The sequence below is a fragment of the Gymnoscopelus braueri genome (assembly GCF_963280865.1).
Source record: "Gymnoscopelus braueri genome assembly, chromosome: 18".
NCBI classification, from domain to species: Eukaryota; Metazoa; Chordata; class Actinopteri; order Myctophiformes; family Myctophidae; genus Gymnoscopelus; species Gymnoscopelus braueri.
The window spans coordinates 15,200,571-15,223,589 of NC_137618.1; the positions used below are offsets into that span (position 1 = coordinate 15,200,571).

At 41.9% G+C, this 23,019-nt stretch overlaps 2 protein-coding genes across 2 annotated transcripts; both read left to right on the forward strand.

Annotated features, from left to right (window-relative positions):
• Nucleotides 1–841: 841 nt before the first annotated feature.
• Nucleotides 842–4,577, forward strand: LOC308105719 (U3 small nucleolar RNA-associated protein 14 homolog A). Its single transcript, XM_080456642.1, has 3 exons — nt 842–1,045; nt 1,386–1,479; nt 1,869–4,577. The coding sequence occupies exons 1-3, from the start codon at nt 914–916 to the stop codon at nt 4,028–4,030; spliced, it is 2,388 nt and encodes a 795-aa protein (XP_080312768.1). The 5' UTR covers nt 842–913; the 3' UTR covers nt 4,031–4,577.
• Nucleotides 4,578–12,099: 7,522 nt separating this feature from the next.
• On the forward strand, nt 12,100–21,670 carry insig2 (insulin induced gene 2). The gene is made up of 7 exons (XM_080457149.1): nt 12,100–12,235; nt 14,205–14,405; nt 14,970–15,142; nt 18,787–18,911; nt 19,384–19,550; nt 19,995–20,094; nt 20,951–21,670. Exons 2-7 carry the CDS (start codon nt 14,284–14,286, stop codon nt 20,990–20,992), a joined length of 729 nt encoding a protein of 242 aa, XP_080313275.1. The 5' UTR covers nt 12,100–12,235; nt 14,205–14,283; the 3' UTR covers nt 20,993–21,670.
• The last annotated feature ends 1,349 nt before the right edge of the window (nt 21,671–23,019 follow it).

Here is a 23,019-nt window from a genome sequence, read left to right on the forward strand (position 1 = left end):
ATTTGAACACAGGCCTTTTACTTGTAACAGAGGTTTTTTATATTGTGCTATTGCTACTTTTACTTAAGTAAAATATCTGACACACACACACACACACACACACACACACACACACACACACACACACGCGCACACACACACACACACACACACACACACACACACGCACACGCACACACACGCACACACACACACACACACACACACACACACACACACACACACACACACACACACACACACACACACACACACACACACACACACACACACACACACACACACACACACACACACACACACGGATTTAATGCGTGTGTGGATAAAGGCAAGCGACAACATTACATGCCAGACAATAACATGCTATAACCCTTTATGTCCACTGGAGGGAAGTGTAACCCCACAGAAAATCAGCCAAAATGCCAAAACAGTGAAAGGGCAACTTTCAATGTTGCCATGTCTGCTTTTTATAAGGTTTTTTTTGGGGCTTGTTTCCTAATGTTGTTTGAACCGGTGGTTCTCAAGCATTTTCATGTGAAGGAGTCAAGGACCCCCAAATTAATATGTATTTGTCCACGGACCCCCATCTGAAATTTGATTTTGTTCCTACTGACCCCCATACAAGATTTCAGTCGTTAAAATGTTTCAAAAATATTCCACATTTTGCACTTTTCCCCCCTCAATATTTTTTGAAAATAGCAGATCTAATATTTTCAAATAGCCCATGTCGCTTCATCGACGTCCTGGTTGCTTATTTCTATCGCATAACCTGGCAACGCTGTTTGCGACAGTCCTTCCTTGGCGACAGTTCAACCCTCTTTTCGGTTGAGCGTTTTACGACACATCAGCAAAGCCCACGGAACCACATGTGTGTGTGTAGTTCAGTGTGTGTTGTGTTGCTGCTCTTGTCAACATGGCCAAGATTACTAAGAAGAAAGTAAAAAAAGTCAAAAGTAAAAAATCCTCAAAAACCCCAGAGGTGATAAAGAAGAAGGTTAAAATAATAACAAACCCCGACGTGGATTACGATGACGGCGAGGACGAGGTATTCTATATTATTACTGTAGTAGCCTACATAATATTTTGCTGCTCGATTACTACTACTACTATTACCCTGAAACTAGCCCAACCTCTCCCTCCCCTATACAGCGGATTGGAGCTACCCTGAAACATGACTGTCATACCATGCGTTTATATGATGTTTTTGCAAAGTATTGTATGTTATTGTTTGTCGTTAAATGTTTATTGAATACACATGATGGACCCCAATGGAAACAAGCCATAGTGCTTTCTTGGGTTTAATCCTTTTAGCATCCTTTTGTCCTTTCTGTTGTTTTTTTTTTGCAAACCGTGTAAATAAAGTATTCAATCAATCCATTAATCAGGTGGTGGATGAAAACATCCACGAGGAGGACGGCAGCAGCGACGATGACGAGAGGAAACACCAAAAGCTGCTGGATGCCATCAGCTCCCTGGGAGGTAAGAAGCAGTGGTGTAAAGTAACTAAGTACATCATGTACTCAAGTACTGTACTTAAGTCCAATCCAATCCACTTTATTTATATAGCACAAGTACAATTGTGATGTGTTTTTTACTTTACTGGAGTATTTACAATTTTCAGTACTTTTACTTCTACTCTTACTCCACTACATCTGTCAAAAGACATTTCATACATTTGAAAACTTGTGAAACGGGACATTCTGCCCAACGAGTACTTTTACTTTTGGTACTTTGTATATTTTTATGCCAATACATACTTTTACGCAAGTACATTTTTAATTCAGGACATTTACTTGTAACAGTATTTCTACACTGTGGTATTGATACTTCTGCTTAAGTAAAAAATGTTAATACTTTTTCCACCACAGGAGGTAAGAAGAATAGAAAGAAGAAGACGGAAAGATCCGAAGCAACCGTCCAAATGTCTGAATTCACGGTCAACGCGGAAGGTGAGGGGGGCAAAATCAATCTGTCTGACCTCATTGGCACCATGGAGAAAACCCCCGCTGTCTCCATCAAGACCAAGAAGCAGCTGAAGCATCTCCGCTTCTCCAACGGCACGATTGACAGCCCTCTCAACAAGCAGGAGACGGAGAGGATTCAGAGGGACCTGGCTTTTCAAAAAGCCGCCACGGAGGTGTCCCGCTGGCAGGGCGTGGTCAGGCAGAATGAGAAAGCGGAGCAGCTCGTGTTCCCGCTGAACAAGGAGCATCCGGGCCCCAAAGTCATGGAGCAGGTGGTGTCTGGGTGGGAGGCCAAAACTCCGCTAGAGCAGGAGATTTTCAAGCTTTTGTCCATCAACAAGCAGCCGGTGCACGACCCCGTTCTGACCCCCTTGGAGGAAGCCTCCCTGAAGGCCATGAGTCTGGAGGAGGCAAAGATCCGCCGCGCCGAACTCCAGAAGGCCAGAGCGCTGCAGTCGTACTACGAGGCGAAAGCCAAGAGGGAGAGGAAGATCAAGAGCAAAGTGTACCACAGGGTGCAAAACAAGTCGAAGCGCAAAGAACACGTGAAGCAGTTTGATGAGATGGTGAAGACGGACCCCGCCGCTGCCTTAGAAGAACTCAAGAAGCTGGAGCTCACCAGGATGAAAGAGAGAATGTCTCTGAAACACCAGAACAGTGGCAAGTGGGCCAAATCCAAAGCCATCATGGCAAAATACGACGAGGGGGCCCGCAAGGCCATGCAGCAGCAGCTGGAAGTCAACAAGGAGCTGACAGAGAAGATAGTAAGCTCGCTCAATAATGAGGAAGAGGAAGATGAAGAGGGGGATCCGGAGATGCTGCCCGACTTCGTGAACGACCAAGAGCCGGTGTTGGATTCCACAAACCCATGGATGAGAGGCAAGCTCTCCAAAGAGCCCGCCGAAGAGGAGGAGGAAGGCGACAGTGTGGAGCCTATTGCAATGGCAAATCCAGCTGTAGAAGAGGAGGAAAATGAGCCAGAAGTTGAGGAAACCGAGGAGGAAGTGCTCCTCCGAGAGTTTGACGCCAAGCGTAAACGGCGGCAGGCTGAAGAGTCAGACACGGTGGCAGTAATACACGAGGTGGATGACGCAGAGGAGAACGGTGCAGAGTCTGCGGGGGTTGCAGAGGAGAACGGTGCAGAGTCTGCGGGGGCTGCAGAGGAGAACGGTGCAGAGTCTGCGGGGGTTGAAACTGTATCTGACGATGAGGAAGAGGAACTGTCCGAGTTCACTAGCCTCTACAAAGGCATCGCGGACAGCTGCCCAGAGGAGAACACGATCGCCGCCGAATCCGGACCGGCCGAGGCTCCGGCTCAGCTGGAGGAGGGCCTGGTGAGAGTTAAGACCCTGGAGGATGTGGAGCTGCTCGCTGGGGAGGAATCGACCACCGACCAGATGCTGGTGGAGGACCAGGAGGTTCCAGTTACAGAAAACCCTCAGTCCGATCCGCCGGTAGCGAGCAAAAAGAGGAAAAAGAATCGAGGGCTGGAGCTGAAAGAAGTCCTCACCAAGGACACTAAAGTCATCCGAGTCCCCATGGCTCCCACAGCGATCGAAAACACAGAGGAGGACAAGGAGGAAGACCAGAGGGACATAATCCGACAGGCGTTTGCTGGAGACGACGTCATCTCGGACTTCCTGAAGGACAAGAGGAAACAGGAAGCTGCGGGGAGGCCTACGGCGGTGGACCTGACGTTGCCCGGCTGGGGGGAGTGGGGGGGTGTCGGCATCGTACCCACCCGCCGCAAACGCAGGAGGTTCACCACGAAGGCGGCCCCGGCCGCCCCGCGGAAAGACCGCAACCTCCCCAGTGTCATCATCTCGGATAAGAGGGACAGCACCATCAGCCTTTACCAGGTGAGCTCACTGCCGTTCCCCTTCGAGACCCCTGCTCAGTTTGAGAGCACCATCCGCTCTCCTGTAGGAAGAACCTGGAACACTGAGCAAACTGTGAAAAAGATCACTAAGCCTAAAGTAGTGACCCAGATGGGCGCCATCATTGATCCCATTACCAGAGAGGACTTGGTAAAGGCCGAAAAGAAGGCAGAGGACAAACGGAAATAATAACCTATTTGTGGACTCCTATTTAACCACTGTCAACATGGTGTCCCTAATGTGTCATTTTATAGGCCAAAATTGAGAAAACGGCAGATCTACAAGCTCACAATGCATCATGAGTGGAGCCTGGAGGGGTTGTGAGCTTGTAGATCAGCTATTTTGGCTGTGCGACATGTCATACAATAAAGTGTGAAATAGAGCGCAAGTGGTTAAAATCTCACAGCACAAAATGTTCACCGTTGGAAAAGTAAATTACGTGGGTGGGTGGTCATTATTGGAAGGGATGTATCAGATGTTTTTTTCTGAACCTGTTATTCTTAATGTGCCCCTTCTATATAACTGCTGGCTACTAAATGTGTAGCCTTGTATTTCTAGGTCCGTCTGTGTACAATTCTGAACAGAATTATTGTGTACATAATTCAGACATTTTTGAATATTGGACACATCCTTACGTTTTGCTGGACCGTTTCAATTATCTTTTGTCATTAATAGAGACTAAATATGTGACATCAATCAATTCCTTCTTTTAATAAATTCCACCTCTGCAGTTGAAGATTATGGTTGTGAAATTCTGTATTTTGCATACGACAGTTTGCTTATCAGCTATTCACAGCCCTTATGTGGTTTAGCTCTTTAGGTGGAGTGTATGGAATATTGAGCTGTGTTAACGAACAGATGCAGGTGTTTACTTAATGCATAGTTTTTGTCACAATATTAATCATCAATTATTAACTCCTTTGGAAGATTCAAATGGTTCTTATTATTTATTTTTTAAACAATGCAAATTTCTTGTTTGCGCCTAAATCATTAGTTTTAAGTTTATTTTATTTGCACTGAGATAAAATGGGATCAGTGGTACAAAAGCAGTCCTAATGGAAAAAAAATTGAGGAAAAAAATTGTGTTGTAATTGAGATTTGATTTCAAAACGGGTTAATGTGACTACTAAAATGAACATAAAATGAACATGATAAGCAAAAGCTGAACTGGAATATACGTTCAACATCCCGGTGTTTTCAGTGTACATGGAGGAAATGGTGCCAACCAGATCGTTTTAAATTCTGTGTATTGAAACGGACCGCTGATCAGCAGGTACTACAGTTGTCAGACATGGCACGGGTCACAGCCCATTCACTCCCAGTGAATATATATACACTCATGCTATGCTGCTTGGAAAAAGACACAGTCCCACTTGTGAGACCTATACAGTGGGGGCAATGGCACCATTTCAGAAGTAAGTTTGTGCTTGAATTCCTTCCCACTTTTTCTCTCAGGCAAGTGTTGATTTTCAATACATTTGTAAGGGCTATGCGGCAACGTCTAAAAGAAAAACCATTACAGTTGGGTTAAACCTTCACACATGGGTGAGAGTGCATGCTTTGGCACCTGACGTCTCTGTATTTCATGTGATAGACACTCTATTAAAGGGTTGGATCCCATAATGGACTATGCATCAGTGCAGGTAATGGTTGTCAGGTCGAGTGCCCAAGAGGCAGTGGAGAATTCCATTAGAAACCCTATAGATACTAAATCACTCATTCTCCCTCTCTCTTGCTCTCTTCCTTCTATCGAAGTACCTCTTTCGGGCAATTACTACAGCTTCATACACCTTTCAACAATGAAAAGAGACCTAGTCCTTGGGCTTATCCCTTGTTCGTTCGACTGCGACGGCCATAGACAGTGATTCTCACTCAAATATATGAAGGCCAATATCTCTCAAAATATATGAAGGCCGGTTCAGTGGTAAATCAGCACCGGTGGGTATAAATGGACAACAGCTCCCCCAATGATGGAACGTGTTTTTCTCCATAACGCCCATTTGCGAGATCCGGTCAAATATTTGTTCTAGGATGAAGGAACATTTACGCCTATCTTATAAGCTGCCTGGAGCCGAGAGGGGATACTTGCTTGGGTTATAAAAAGATATTGAATATAACTTACTTCTGACTTATTTTGTGTTCCCTGGTAGACTATCATGCTGTTGTGTATAATTCACTGTAAACTGTGTCTTTGTGAACATTATATGCTGACCATCAGAAAATAGCCAGAAAGGAATCTTTTAAGGCACCCCCCCTCCCCAGAACATTAAGCCTGTTGCAGTGTGAGATACTTGCTATAAAGCACAGTATGAACAATTGCGTCATCATTGCAACAAATGGTTTAATTTCACCCAGAGTAATATCTTTTTTATAAGTGTCCCTGTATTGTTTGCCATTGTTGTGCTCCGCCACATTCCAATTGTCTTGGTGGCCTATATATGAAACAATCAGAGAGAGAGAGAGACTATTCCGCCCCGCTGTAATGCAAGGCCTGACTCCGTTCCTACCCTGACAGGTGTAAGATTAACTTAGTTAGGTGCTAACCCGCTCATGCGCACCAAATTAAATTAATGGAACAAATTCCCCTCCTAATTAAGATGAAAATACGTGTCAGTTGTAACCTTGCTGAGCACTAATTATGTACAAATGATTTATCATCTGTTTCGTCCTGAATAGCAATGGGCTCACCTCTTCGATAGCCCTGGCTGGCTGTTAAGAGATGGCCGCTGATTAACACTGACAGGTTGTGCTGCGGAGAAGCTGCACGCGGAGCCAGCCAGCCAATGAGAGGTGGTCCTGAGGAGATTCTCCCCTCCCTTCCATTAACCTACATTGAGTGTGCAGCTGAGCATCGCTGTGTGCCTCGGCTCTCCTTCTTGTTTCACTCCCCGGAATGAAAATAAAGTACATTCACCGGGGTGACTGATATTGGCTGATGGAGCCAGGGGCTGAGAGTAGTGAGGATTGAATGAAGGATGAATCTCACTTGATGTGTCTTGTATTGAGAGACGATTGGTGTCTGTGCGATACGACTAATACGGGGAGATGAACCGTCTTCAGGAACTCTTCGTTTATAGCCTCTCCACCTCGAATAACAAATTGAATAGAGTAGAAGACAATCAAGCTCATACATCAACATTTTACACCCTGCACCAGATAATCACTTGAAAGCAGGCAATATCGGTCCCTGGCAAACACAGGCCTGTGCTGTCCTGAGGCCAGCAGGTGGCGCAAAAGGTTAAGCCTGGCAGGACCCGCCATACAAATCGCAGTGGGCTAAAATATCAAACTAAACAGGGCTTTATTGTACAATTATAGCTTAAGTGGTGTATTCCATCTTATTTTCTTCTGCCTTGAAAGAACAGGTATATTTTTGGCACAGGCTCTGATTAGCATTAGAATCACCATCCCTTGTGTGGGTAAGGATACACTGGCCAATCTGTAATCATTGTTCCGCAGACTTGCTCACAGGGGATATAGCCTGCTTTGTCATTATCATTCAATATGCCACACACATGCTGGTATTGCTGCCTTGGTTGTTGGCAACCACTGGCAATTTGCATTTTTCCCCACAGTCCCAAGAATCCTCACAGACAATGATGAACTGGTCGACTTGCATCGCCATAAATGACTATACCCTCTGTTTTGCAATGCTTGGGGATGAGATGTATTCTTCTCCCTCATTGGTGTTGAATAAAGAAAAAAATGGCTCTGTCTCATTCTCCTGCTCTGTCTCATGCCTAATTTCAGCTATGAAATGCAGGCTTCATTCTCTAGGTGTGTTCATTCCTCTGCAATTGGGTGTGTAGTACACTCCTTAAAAATGTCATGTTTAAAGCTGTCTAATCAGGTCATTAGGGAGCATTTGACTTTCTGTTATGACTCTGGGTCATTAAGCCAAGCACCGCTGGCATCGTTTGGCTGTCTGCTGTTTCATTGTTGAGGTAAATGTCAGTGTACAGTACGTCTACAGAGGGGTTGCTACTGTACAACATGCTCAAATTTGGTTATCTTTCTTCTGGGCTTGACTACTGGCCATTCCCCTGTTACTGGTTATGGCAAATGTACAGATGTTAATGCAGATGCATCATGCATAGCATGTCGAGCACAGAAAGGGAATGCCAAATAATCATTGTCAGAGGGCTTTTATTATCTGTAACTGCGTGACCTGTGGGTATATATGTTATAGGTCTAACATGCACATTGCAAAAAATCCTCCTTTTAAGTTATCTATGAAATTATATTTGCATAATTATCTCAGTCACTTCTAGAATATACTTGTTTTATTAAGAGGAATGTTGATGTTATATTTGTTTTTTGCACATGCCAAACATACTTTGAACATTAACCTTTGCTAAAGAAAAAATGCATAACTCATACATTCTCATGTAGCATTTTCACCTTTTTAAAATGTATTTATTTTTGTAATCTCTAATATCTCCCCCTGAATGTCAGATTCCAATTTCTGAATATGTATAGATGTTTTCTTACTCAGTTTCTCCTTGCAGCCATTCACACATATTGCTATTGATTAGCACAGCACTGTACTGTACTGTATTACGTGTAACAGCTTGTAGGAGCAGCCATTTTCTTTTGTTACCCTGTCCTGCTCCAATCCTCTCCCTTCTTTCCCATTTCTCCTCCACCCTCAAAGTGAGAGAGAAGCATCTCCTGTATCATCACTATCTGGGGATTGGTGGATGAGGCAGGGGAGGGAGGGGGTTAGAGGTTAATTATAGACAACAGAGAGGTCAGGGGGCCTATTATTTGGGAGCTGAGACCTGCAACGGTCCAATGGGGATGACATTTACAAGGGACCCACCCCACCTCTACCAACCCTTCCCTCCCACCCTCTACCCCACCCACCCGCACCATCACTCACATTTATACCAAGGGGCTGACAGTGGGACTCACTGGCCTGATAATGAAAAGGCCCTTAACGTTTGGCACAGGCAGGATGATAAATTGTATCCCTGGCTCTTCTCTGGCTGTGTCAGGGGGCCTCCAAATGGCCCTTGACAACTAATTGAAAGCCCCCATATCCTGCTTTTACCTACTACGATTCCTTTATCACTCTAATTATTGGGGTTAAGGATGTCTCCCATGGGATTGTGGGTAATGTGGCATGCAGGACTTGCTGAGTCACCCTATTAGATATATATGAATTTAAAAAAAAGAAAAAAAGATGTAAGCTGTTATTAATCATTTGAGATTGTCTTTTATTTATGGATGGTCTTAGTGAGTGTGTAATGTTCAATTTAGAAGATTAAAGAATTTACATCTAATATATGAGTACATAAGAGTAGAATTCTTTGGTTTTGTTTCCTCAATATAATAAAATTAAACATTCCATAGTAACATTTTGGAAGGCTATACAGCATCATGGAGCCAGTATCTCAAGACTGTTCAAAGAACATGTACATTGGACTTGACTGATAGCATGATGGAAGTTATTCAAACCTCACAGTTCCCCCCCCCCTGCTAGGATATTCTATAATGACAAATAGGTTAGAAATTAAATGTTCACTGTGTGCCTTTGTTTGTTCCTGTATATCAGCTTTCATTCTCTGTCTCTGTCTGTATGTTTCTCTCTCTCTCTCTCTCTCTCTCTCTCTCTCTCTCTCTCTCTCTCATATTTTCACTTATATCACTATTCCATCTGCACCATATTTGATTTGCTCTTGTGGTCTAATAGGCTTACAGGGAGTTGCAGAGGTGAGTGAGCCGCAGTGCAGAGTGGATCACAGTTAATCCGTAGTCCCATTTAGATTTTGTATTCACCGTACAGCGGGGCCGGGTGCTCATGATGGGTTTTTGGGGGGGATTATGTCAGGCAACACAATAGTTGGAACATATACAGAACAGGCCATCCATGCCTTCCCATTCCACTGGTGTTAGTGAGTCTACTGTATTGTTGTTAACTGCAGTTTGCATTTAACACAGTGGATTTAAAAAGCAGACAGATGCTCGTACTTAGTGCTGCTGTAGTCTAATGATGATGCGAGCCCGAATCATGTAGCCTTTACTAGGCAAAATGCTTATTGATATTTGATCTCTGATGGTGTAAAATGCTTATGTATAGACCTAGACTCTCAGAGATCAATTATCATTCAGCAGTGAATAGGCTATAACTCCATTCCCAAGAGACTGAGGTAGCCTACTCTGCCTTTTTTCTTTCTTTTTGCCGGACCCAGGGGGTCTGGCTTACATGAGGCTTTGTACCTGTTTTCTCCATACATGGGCATGGTCACTTTGTCCTTAGGCCCCAGCCATAAAAGTCTGTCGCCCTTTCGTCCATACATGGGCATGTTTTGTACCTGTTTTCTCCATACATGGGCAAAAAACAGGTTTTGGTCACTTTGTCCTTAGGCCCCACCCATAAAAGTCTGTCCCCTTTTCGTCCATACATGGGCATGTTTTGTACCTGTTTTCTCCATACATGGGCAAAAAACTGGTTTTGGTCACTTTGTCCTTAGGCCCCAGCCATAAAAGTCTGTCCCCCTTTCGTCCATACATGGGCATAGACACAGGCTGACACGTCATGTGAAGTCTGGGTCTGGCAGAACCAGGTCTCCTGGTCTTGTTGCCAGACCCAAGGGGTCGGGCTTACATGAGACTTTGTACCTGTTTCGTCCATGGGCATGGTCCATTTGTCCTCCGGCCCCAGCCAAAAAAGTCTGGCCCCCTTTCGTCCATACATGGGCATACACAGGCTGACACGTCATGTGAAGTCCGGCTTAGCCGTGACGTAGTGCATGTTTTGTACCTGTTTTCTCCATACCTTTGTCATGAAGCCATGAAGTCTGGGTCTGGCAGAACCAGGTCTCCTGGTCTTGTTTAAGAACACATCTTATGTGTGTTTGAGATTTGACATTGTTATTTTGTTATTTGACATTTTACTTTTTCTTGTGATTAACTTTTGAAGTGCAATCCGTGGACAAGTGTATGGAAAATAATTTCAACCACTGTTTTACACCTGTAAACAAACTTGTGATTGACGATGAAATTTATGTTGAAGTTGAAGGAGATGAATGGAGTCGACTGTGTGGTAAGAAAGAAAGGATGAAAGAAAGAAAGAAAGAAAGAAAGAAAGAAAGAAAGGGAGAAAGAAAGAAAAATGTACATAATTAAAGGTGATGATTCATAGTTGCAGACAGTGGTGGAAAGTAACTAAGTAGCTACATTTATCAAGTACTGTACTTAAGTAAAACATTTTGCTGCTTTTACTTTACTTATAGAGAGGAACATATGACCTCAATGGAAAAGTCCTCAGGACTTTTTTGTGTTATCGTTATTTTCTGTACTTTTACTTCTACTCCACTACATCTCAGAGACAAATACTGTACTTTTACTTTTGATAATTACTTACTTTGATTTTGATTATTATTACAAAACATATATTATTTTATTATGTCTTAACCAGTTAAGCTTTCGGCCATTTGAAAATAGCCAATCTACAAGCTCACAACGCATATAGATCTGCTATTTTCAAAAGATTTTTATACATTTTGAAAACGTGAGATGGGTCAATCTGCATAATGAGTACTTTTACTTTTGGTACTTTAAGTACATTTTGATGCCAATACTTTTACTCAAGTACATTTTGAATTACTTGTAACAGAGTATTTCTATATTGCAGTCAGTATTGATACTTTTACTTAAGTAAAAAATGTGAATACTTTTCCCACCACTGCTCGTTGCAGAGCATAATAGCTGCCACTGTATTATTTAACTCTATGCCACGTCTCTAAATAAAAGAGTCACAGATCAGACCTCGACCCGCGCTTTGATCAGCGTTGCCAGATGTTGTGAGAGAGATAAGCAACCAGATCTAGGACATGAGCCCTTTAAACCTACATTAATGCTATTTGAAAATAGCCAATCAAGCGTTGTGAGCTTGGAGATCTGCTATTATCAAAAATAATTTTAATAAAATTTGGAATATTTGGAAGATTTTTTAAACATTCTAACAAAAACGGTATAGGGCTCCCTGGCATAAAACATGTTCAAATGGGGGCTAAGGGACAAATACATGTCAATTATGGGGTCCATGACCATGACATGAAAAAACAAACTACACTTTAGAAACAAGCCTCCAAAAAAAGCAACCCGCAAATACCAATAATTTGCAAGTAACTTTACAGAAAAAGAAGCCCAAAGTCGCTTTTAATAAGCAGACATGGCAACACTGGCTTTGATGCGTAAGGTTTGCGTAATGAGGTTTACGTCATGCCTTTGGAAGCTAGCTGATTGGCTGAGCAGTCAGAGCGCAGGGAGGAAGTTAGCGAGCAGGCTAATTTTGACTGTCCTGCTAGTTCTGTCTATGCACAATATTAATCCTATTTATTATATTACATATCCTATGAAATGTATAAGCGGAACTTTCAACCTACGGTAAGAGCAACCATTTTTTTTACAGCGATGTGCCTCATACAGGTAGTTATAAATCATAATACATACAACAAGAAGAGTTAATCAAGCTAGTTCCAATGCTAAAGCCTATAAGGTAGAGACAGCTAGCTGGACGACAGCTCGTTTGTTTATTATTTTAACAGGTATTTCAGCTTTGTTGCGTTTCCTTATATTTATTTATCGATGTTTACATGGATGGATTTTAAACGTGATTTCATTTGGAAATGCTGAAATCCCAGTGAACGTGGCAATGAATAAATAAATGAGCTGTCCTGGTTAGCTCGGGTAAAGGTTATTTAAGTACATGTTGTTTATCCGCAGAGGACGGGCTTGTTTGATCTGATCTGATCTGATTTTGGTCTGATCTGATTTTGATCTGATCTGATTTTGTAAGCTGATTGTATGACGTTCTGTATAGTAGTGTGTATATCTGTCTGTCTCTTATATGTCATCATGATTTGTGTGCATGGGGATCTCATCTTAACCAAGCTCAGTGCTTAATGATTCTTCCAGTTTAGTAGACCTTGTATTGTGAATTTGTACTTCCATGTACTGTTGTTCTCATGTCTTACTAAATAAAGTACATCAATCAATCAATCAATCAATCAGACAACAAACCAGTCCAGATGGAAGAATTCAAGAACTCGCATGTTTTACTTAAGTAAAAGTATCAATACTGCCATGTAGAAATACTCTGTTACAAGTAGAGGGGTTGTATTCCAAATGTACTTGAGTAAAAGTATTGGTATCAAAATATAATATACTTGTATCAAAAGTAAAAGTACTCATTGTGCAGAATGTCCCATTTCACAAGTTCAAAATGGATAAAAAATCATTTGAAAATAGCAGATTAAAGCTTACAAATGGCCGAAATATATGTAGGGTTGAAGTGGTTAGTTAGTGTGTTTTGTAATAATATTGAAAATCTAACAACTGTTAACTACGATAATTGTAGTGGAGTAAACTAAAAGTACAACATTTCCCCCGGCCCTGAGATGTATAGTGGAGTAGAAGTAAAAGTACAAAAAATACCTCAAAATTGTCTTAAGTACAGCACTTTTTAGTTACTTTACACCACTGCAACAAACCATGACGGATAACAAACTGGTTCCTCTCTTTCGCTTTCACTAAAAGTAAACAGTAAACAGCCCACAGTAACCAAATAATTAATCGTAATGCAGTAATACTCAGCTTTAAAAAAAATATTAATTTATTTTATGTCACGGACCCCCCAATTTTGTATGCATATGCATCAGGCCACGGACCCCCATTAACACGATTTTTACATCTGCCCAATCTATTCTACACTGTTAAATCTAAATACCGACCTGTACTGGAGGTCCATTTGATTCCTAACTATCAATCATTTTGATTGATTTAATACTTTATTAACAGTTTGCAAATGGCACAGTGGTACGATCGATCGATTGATTGAATACTTTATAACAGTTTGCAAAAAAAAAGCACAGAAGTAGGCTACAGTTCCATACAAAAGGATGCACTTTGGCTTGTTTCCAACTAAAGTAACAAGGCTCCAGACGTCCAAAAACAAACTGGTCAGGCTACTTCTTGGCCTTACATCTACAACTCATTTAACCCCTGCTCACTTTGCGAGGGTCGGATGGCTCAGGGTAGAGGACAGAGTACAGCAACTTGCAATGGGCCTGGTCTACTACAAGATACGCTACACCACAAAGACACCCATGTACCTGTCAAAATGCTTCACAAACGTCATTGAAGTCCACAATCACAACGCCAGAGGGAGCGCCACTAATCACGTTCAACCCAGATTTGGCTCAAACGAGGGGTTAAATTTGAAACACAAAAAGCCCTAAGGGCTTGTTTCTATTGCGGTCCTTAGCTGGGGACCCGCTCATCACTAAAAAGCAGGACACAATCAATGACCACTGGGACCTAGTACCTCAATGACCTGGCTTTGCTTGTTTTTCAGCATATTTGGGATGTCAGTGGAGGACGCTGAGCAGTGGAGCAGTGGTAGCATTCCATATTTTTCTATCTGAGGACCACGGATGTCCCTCACACTGACAGCCATGGCTGACAGCTCCGTCGCCAGCGGCCAGCAGCAGTCGGGGTCTTCTCAGACGCCACAGCACCACCCCCGGGGGCCGTACATCTCCGCCATCACCAACAGGTTTGTTCAGAACTGTGGATATTATGGTCTTTACTAGTTGGCTGGTTCATGTTCAGAGGGTGTTTGTGGTATCATGATAGCAGTGTTGCCATGTCCGCTTATTATAAGCGACTTTGGGATTCTTTTTCTGTAAAGTTGCTTGTAAATATTGGTAGTTGCGGGTTTTTGGCGCTTGTTTCTAAAGTGTAGTTGCTTATTTGGGCTTGCTTCCACATTTTTATTATTATTTAAACCAATGGTTCTCAAATTAATATGTATTTTGTCCCTAACCCTCATCTGGAAATGTTTTGTGCCAGGGATTGTGCCCCGTACCAGATTTGTGTTGTTAGAATGTTTAAAAAAAGAAAATCAAGATTTTTTTGAACATAGCAGATCTGCAAGCTTGTAGATCAGCTATTTTCAAATAGCCGATGTATACCAGTATATAGGTTTAAATCATGTGGCCTGTTGGGCTTGTTTTCCTAAACCTGGTTGCTTATTTCTCTGGCGAAATCATCTTGCAACACTGCATGAAAGAGTTGAGAGAGTGTGCTTTAACTTGACTTTGTACTTGGACTGTGGCAGGACCACCAACCTGGTTATCCGCGGGGCCATGCTGTTCTCCGTGGGAGTGTTCCTAGCCTTGGTGCTGAACTTGCTCCAGGTACAGAGGAACGTTACTCTGTTCCCCCCGGACGTCATCAGCAGTATCTTCTCTTCGGCCTGGTGGGTCCCACCCTGCTGTGGCACGGCCTCAGGTAGGACGATAACATTGAACGTTATGTATGTATGTTACAGTATGTAATGTTACAGCAGTGGTTCTCTAACCTTTTCATGTCAAGACCCCCCAAAATGATGTTTTTTTTTGGCTGCGGCCCCCCTGTCCCAAAAGTTATTTTTGTGCCAGGATTTTTCAAAAATAGCCAAAGTATAAAATATGGTTAAAGTGGTTAAAATGATTGTGACGCCATATTAACTAGTTTAGCTGGGGACCCCCTAGCACCCCCCCAAGGACCCCTTGGGGTCCCCGGAGCCCACTTTGAGAACCAATGTGTTACAGTATGTGCAGTATGCATGTATGTACAGTATGTATGTGTGCATGTACAGTATGTACATATTGTATATTAGTATATATGTGCATTATCTATATACAGTATGTATGCATTTATATATGTATGTGCAGTATTATGTACAATGTGTACTATATATACAGTGTATATATGCAGCATAGAGTATATTATGTACAATATGTATGTATTGTATGTTTGTGCTGATATATGTATGTACAATGTGTGCAGTATGTGCTGCATGTACAGTATGTATGTGCTGTATGCACTATGCAGGGCACAACATTTATTTTTATATGGTAGCACTGGTTCTCCCAACTTCAAAAAGTTAGGAACTCTAGTAAAAGTCATAGGAGCACCCACCAAAATGTGAGGAGTAGCAACAATATGTGTTATAGATTTTTCTTATTGATAAAGAAATTACATTATAATCCACATTGTGGCTTTACGCAATATCCTGGGGCCAGGATTTTAAATGTGGGCTCCTGGCTTTCTGTCCCTCTTCCATTGATATATTTACTGAGACCGAGGCAATGAATGTCTCCAGTCGAGGACCCTCCACTGACTCCAATCAGATCTTCAACTGTGTTTTTTTTTTTTTTCTTCAGTTTGATAGCCAATTAGTTTTAATATAATTGGAATTTCTAAGTTACATAAATTAACTGCAATGACAATGTAGTAACCTAAATTAAATAATTTGATGTCCACAATACAATGTAAGCAATGGTAGAATAAAGGGTGCACACACACATAAAACACAGAATAAACACCGTGCCTCGATAGAGATGTTATGAGAAGAGAGGATGAAGGGAGAATCCACATAGGGCTGTCACTGATTTAAGATCGCACAGGAAGCACTGGAATGGTCGTGCAGCAAGCGACATCTAAGCGACATCTCCGCCAATGAGCAAACTGTCTCCATGTTGCATACATACACTGTAGCACCTACATTTCTACATACAGAGCACCTACAGTCAGCTCACAACGCACATGCTTGACTTAAAGTAATACTAGGTAACGTTTTCAACAAAACTAAAGTTAAATTGTATATCTTTTGTCAGTGGCAAAAGTTTCACAACACCCACTCCATGAATTTCACCCCCGGAAGCCTTTTATTTATATATTTTCTATTGAACGGTGAAGGGGGGGACTTTCCCGGGGAAATGACGTTCCTGGCCAACGTCATGACGTCGTGGCCGACGTCCCCAGGAACTACCGCAACGGTTTCCTGTTTGGCCAGGAACTACCGCGGTAATAGCAAAAAGGAACCTCACGCTGATGTTAAGAGAATGTAGGATTGGAAGATCGAAAAAGAACAGAAAAAGAAAGCACAGCTCATGGTAACTAATGCTCCACTGGCTAAGAGAAACGATCCGTAGATAGTATAAAACAATTAAAAGATCGCTTTTTGAAACGCTTCCGGCTTCCGGTGAAAACGAATGGAATTCTGGGTAATCGAGGATTACGGAAATTGTATGCAGTGACGGTAGTGACCAGCAGAGGTTGCTAAAAATCGTTATTTGGGATTCTGCATTGTACAACTTTAAAAACTAAATAAAGTTGGATCTGAACAATTATCTACACATCAGCACAAACCTGACATAAAGCATGTGCATTAATATGTATGTATGTAGACGGTATATTTATATATGTGCTATATGTATGTACTGTATTGGCCCAAATATAAATTTAGCTGGAGCCAATGCAAGCCGATCTTCGCCTCTTGGCTTCTTCTTTCTTTCACACTATACGCACACACTCTGTCAGATATTCAATGCGCTGTTTTTAATTGATTACAAAGAGGCCAACTCCATGTCTCTCTTCATCCCCATCCTCTCCTTCAGTTTTAGCCAACAGTCAGAGGTTGCTTTTACTTAAGTTTTCTCACCATTGTTGCTTTCTATTGGCTCACACACTGAAAGGGGAATTCCAGGGAATTTGCATATTCCTTCTTTAATGTTTTGCGTATTTCTGACTTGTGTATCAATCTTAGTATGTACGTCAGATGCATGTTTATTGGTAAACAATTACAGTGTGTGCATGCTGTCAGAACGTCTGATAATGACATGTTTTTTTTTCAATTAACCTGAAACTGACCGAACCCCAGTTAATGTACTTTTTAATGTTTATCCACCTTGAAGTGGTTAAATGGCAGCTTTTGAATGGGGGGGGGTCATCTTTTAATCAGGTTTGTCTTATATTCAAGCCAATACCGTATGATTGTGAAAAAGGGGGGTTGGCAGTAACACAGACCCAGTACATTGGCAAAAAAAGTGTGAGAAAACAGTTGGGAAACTGCAAAAATAAGATGAATTGAAGAGCAGGAAAAATATATATATGATTATTCAAGCCAATTTTAGGTGCTCAGAGTTGTGGTCTCATAACATCACATCTTTATGACAGTCGCATTGAAACAACCAGTCCATCCGTAGCGCAAGACATTTTGAAGTGTACAATTACATGCAGATACACACACGCACTCGGTGCCCAGTAGGCTTGACTAGCTACCATTATTGAAATATAGTCCCCTGGGTGTTACGGTATGAATGTAAATGCAGGGAGCGCAGAAGCAGTTGACAGAGTCCCGAGTGGCTCAGCACAGAGCACAACAGCCCCAGGCACTTCTTACTCCAGAGACCCTGCCTACACACACGCTTCCTGCAGGAGCGTGTCATTTCCACTTGTTGATAACGCACATACACACATGCTAGGTCTTCTATCCTCAGGGGTTAAGCACTGACAGAGCAACATTAATTTGTGCTTACGCTAGATTAGTTTGGTCCAAAGGCGATAGCAAGTCAGTTGTGAAGCCATTAATAAAACCAGTGTGGTTTATTTTTATTCCTGTATTCTCAAATGCAGTGAGAATCAGTAGGTGAGGTGTTCATTGTTCATCTGGCACAAAAGGTTCAAAATCAGATGTAATCAAGGCCCATATTTCTAATCAAGGCCCATATTCAGATGGATAAATGTAATTTATCCATCTGAATTAGAAAAAATGTCCCTAGCACCTTTTATAAACAATCAACAATGTATGGTACACTTTACACATAATGACAGTGGAGACATCAACTTCTGATGGTCAGGATGGTCAGTGTAGAACTAACCCATTAAAAAGCAGTGTTTTTCACAGGCTTCAATGTGTCATCAGAATTCCACAGCTCGCTGCCATGTGGAAGCTGTTCTCTGCACAACAATACTGTCATGTTAGGCATGCTGAGATTGGGCTGGTGCAGCAATAAAGCTGTTGTGTTGTCTTTGCTTTTTTTCTCACTCGCCTCATTCTCTATCACCCCCCCCCCCCTCCCCTCCCTTTCTCATGTCCATGTTCACAGCAATGATCGGGTTGCTTTACCCCTGCATTGACAGCCGTCTGGGTGAGCCGCACAAGTTCAAGCGGGAATGGTCCAGTGTGATGCGCTGCGTGGCCGTGTTTGTGGGCATTAACCATGCCAGCGCCGTATCCTGCAAGCTTTGGCTGATAACGCTGCAGTTGCTGCTACCACCATTTAACTAATTCAATTTAGCTTGTTTGTGCAGTGATCAAAATATGAAAGTGATTAAGAAAGTACATGTAAAACCTTTTGTGCATGACAAGGACGGACCCCTATGAAAATGAGACGCTACATCTTAAGGGGCTGTCAATTAATTCAGAGTAAATTTTGAGCAAATAATTGAATAATCTTTTTATTCCTTTTGTAAAGTTGCATTATGTATGTGCTTTTTCATACATGTTGTGTCGATATACCATATATCAGAGTAACAGAGTAAAACAACAGTCGTATGTTAAGTAGATGATTAGCTGTTTGAAATCACCATGTTAACTAGAGTTACCACCATGTGGTATATCACACTGTGACATATGTGTATGACACAGCTTGAAGCTCTCTAGGTTGCTGACTGCCAGTTCCTTGACCCTCTGCCTCTGTCAGAAAGTGGACTTTGCCAACAACGTGCAGCTGTCTCTGACTCTGGCAGCACTCTCCGTTGGCCTGTGGTGGACGTTCGACCGCTCCCGCAGCGGCTTTGGCCTGGGTGTAGGGATCGCCCTGCTGGCAACTCTGGCAACCCAGCTCCTGGTCTACAATGGAGTCTTTCAGTGAGTCTACAGAGCTGTGGCTATGATCTCATTATGGAGGTCTGTCAGTCCAGACAATGATCTTGTTCTTGGTTTCTGTGAAGTGACTCCCCTGACTGTTCTTCTGGCTCGTTTTCTGACCAGATGATGTGAGATCTGCTGCGGCAGGAAGTTTTCAATGTCAGGCAATCTGGTCGGTCAAAGAGGTGTTCCAGCTGTGCTGAGAATTTGAATAAAGCTCATTGCACTTCCACCTGTTTTTTATGTAGAGGAAAGTAATGTAGTAATGTATTTGGCTGCCTCAACAGCGCAAAACTATTTTTCTTGCTCATAAATGTAAGGTCTTTAAAGTCTTTACCACAGTACAAAAGCCACGACACACACAACACTGGTTCAATAAGAAAGTGGTGAAGAAAATGTTTTTGTTATAAAATAGTTTTCGTGTTTGTTTTGTGTGTTCTTTAGGTATACTTCTCCAGATTTCCTCTACATTCGCTCCTGGTTACCTTGCATCTTCTTTGCGGGTGTCATAACCATGGGCAACATAGGGCGTCAACTAGCCTTGGTGAGTCCGCGCAGCTTTGACTCTGGTGCTGTTAGTTTTTAGTTTTTTATTGCCGACTCCTGCTTTGACTTTTGGCTTTTGGATTATCACTGACTCTTGCACACTTGCACATGGACTACTAGGCTGTACTGATGAGACTTTATTAATATTCTCTCATATTATTCATTGTTGATAGGATGTACATATATTCAATCTCAAATTAATTGTTGAAGCCTGTAGACATATATTTATGCTATTGATAGTCTGTACATGTATTGATTCATATATTCACTTGGTGGACTGATGAATAAACAATCCAAAAATATGTCGGCTAATATTTCACACCAAATTATGAATTTGGTGATGCCGCATGTCATGCATATAGGTTGATGCTTTTATTTAAAAAATCAACCTCGTTATGTATGGATGTACTCATGACACAAACCTCAGTTTAAATTAAAATGAATTAATTGCACAAAATAAACCCTTCCGATGTTTTAAGTATTTAATCTAAATTAATTTAATTTTAAAGTTATCTTACTTACTGTGCCTTACTGTGTTTCATTCTGAATGACACCTTAATTTCCCCTTGGGGATCAATAAAGGTTATTTTATATATTTTGGTTGGGACATGTCGGTCTGTTGATGTAGTAACAAATTACTACTACTATACAGTTTTTTTTGTGCATTGCAAAGCTAGAATTTGAAATGATGTGCCATAGTGTTTATGAATGTCCTTGTGGCAAGAGGACCATGTGTAAATGTGTTATTCCCACTGAACGGCACAGTCTTGAATACACACAGAAAGGCCATGAGAGTTAATTCACCTGTCATGTTTCTGACTGTATTTTCTCCTCCCTTGTGTTCCTCTCCCCAGTATGAATACAAAGTTGTTCAAGAAAAGACCCATCAGGACTGAGCGAGGGACTCCTTACCTCCGTCAAACCTCTGCTCAGAATACGACTTTTCTTTTCTCTCTCTTTGGACCGACGAGAAGCCCTTGAATAGGAAGGACATCAGTATGCAGCATTGATTGGGATTGGTCGACCCTGGCGGGGGCGGAGCATTCAAGCACAGCCGATGAATAATGGGCTCCACAGATTTGCTGCTTGACGCCTTCGTCGTCAGACAAGACAGTATTTTTTTTGATTGGCTCTTATTAGCCCATCCAGGGCTTGGGGAGACACGGCCCACAACATTATGAACATTCGTATGCTGTTGAACTGTTGAGGTGAATAATGAGTGTGGCCAGCATCTTTTTTTTTTAATGTCTTTTGGTGCGGTTTATTCACATCGGCGTCTTGTGATTGCAACTCGGCTGGAAGGCAGTTATACCAGCAGGGCATCTGTCGCCGCTCACATCAACACACAACGAGTGGTTTTTAAACATTTTGGCTCCATTGTGCCAAAATAACAATCACACAGGATCAATTTTAAACTCTTCCCCTCGTTTCTCATTCTCTACACATCTTTCACCTATGGCTATAGAGAATGCGTAGCACAGTTGTTGTGTGTGTGTGTGTGTATGTATGTATACAGTGTATATATATATATACACTCACACACACACACACACACACACACACACACACACACACATACACAATGTTTATACAGTGAGTATATATTTCTCCCTCATGCTTTTGGTAAGTATAACATCAGCATTCAAGCAGTTGCATTTTCTTTGACAAGGTATAATGATGTGTATTGTATGTACAGTACAGTCTGTTCTGGTTGTTAGGATGTTGGGGGCAATGTTGCATTTCATGGTGCCATTCCAGCATTTACATTTGGGTTGCATGATACTGAAAAAAATAAAACAAAAGATGTCAATTATTGTATTGAAGACTGCAATGCTCATGGATGCATTCTGATAAATGAGAATACAGGAAAGAAAAGATGAAGTGCTAATGTTTGGATTGGTTGGTTTGAATGGAAGGAGAGGTGTTCTCCAATGTGCACAATTGATTTGTACACCATGGATTCTGCACAGCACCAGCAAAAAGATGTGGCGCTCTGCCTCCAACTTCTCATGAAAAACTGCAGCTTCCTGCACTTTGGAAATTGCAGAAGACAGTATTGAGATTTTAATTATTCAACTCTGGACCCCTAATTCATGTCCCTGTGGTTGTTTCTGCCAGCCTTAACCAGCACTTATAATACCATATTTTGGTTCCTATATGAATGAGTGAAGAGTTTGTTTTGATTATGTAAGACTGAAGGGATTTGCTTGAAAGTGTATTCTGTTGAATTTACGCTGCAGGTTGAACATGGTCGTTTTTTTGAACAACCAAATGTAATGCTGGTGTGGCATAAAAGAGAACATTGGTTCAGTTTATATATGGGATTACACAAGGGGTATGAATGCAAAATGACAATTTCTCCTCTCTGAGATTGCCAAATTACCCAATACAATTTGTTTTAAATGGTCTCTTTTATAGTGCTTTAAGAAGTTTTTTTTAACTCTAAACCGTGGGTCTTTAAACTGATGCACTATAAGGGAAGTTAATGACGGCTTGGATGGACACAGAGTGTCAGCTTTTGCTGACTTTCTTTTTAAAATATTTTTTTTTGGGGCTTTAATGCCTTTTTAATGATAGGACAGTAGACCGACAGGTAACGGGGAGAGAGATGGGGAGTGACGCAGCAACGGTCGTCGGGATTGGGATTCGAACCCGCGACACGCCGTCAGGCTGGCATTGCAGCCTAGGGTGCCTGGACCGCCACGCCGCGGCCCAGGCCAACTTGTGCTGAATTGTGTTGTTGAATTTGACTGTTCTTGGCATAAATGTGGTCCCACTAAACGTGTTAAGCATTGAATTATGAAACAGATTATAGGTTCTTTTAAGGAATAATTATAACATTGGATGAATGCAAAATGTTTTTCTCCTTTTAAAATGAGTACGTTTAGAATACAATAAAATGATCCTACACTTGCACAATAAG

Excerpts from the sequence above, each read along its gene's own strand:
- LOC308105719 (XM_080456642.1), top strand. The coding sequence starts at position 914 with ATGGCCAAGATTACTAAGAAGAAAGTAAAAAAAGTCAAAAGTAAAAAA. Across the intron at positions 1,046-1,385 it reads ACGATGACGGCGAGGACGAG|GTGGTGGATGAAAACATCCA; the intron begins GTATTCTATATT and ends TCCATTAATCAG. Across the intron at positions 1,480-1,868 it reads TGCCATCAGCTCCCTGGGAG|GAGGTAAGAAGAATAGAAAG; the intron begins GTAAGAAGCAGT and ends TTTCCACCACAG.
- insig2 (XM_080457149.1), top strand. The coding sequence starts at position 14,284 with ATGTCCCTCACACTGACAGCCATGGCTGACAGCTCCGTCGCCAGCGGC. Across the intron at positions 15,143-18,786 it reads CTGCTGTGGCACGGCCTCAG|CAATGATCGGGTTGCTTTAC; the intron begins GTAGGACGATAA and ends CCATGTTCACAG. Across the intron at positions 20,095-20,950 it reads TAGGGCGTCAACTAGCCTTG|TATGAATACAAAGTTGTTCA; the intron begins GTGAGTCCGCGC and ends TCCTCTCCCCAG.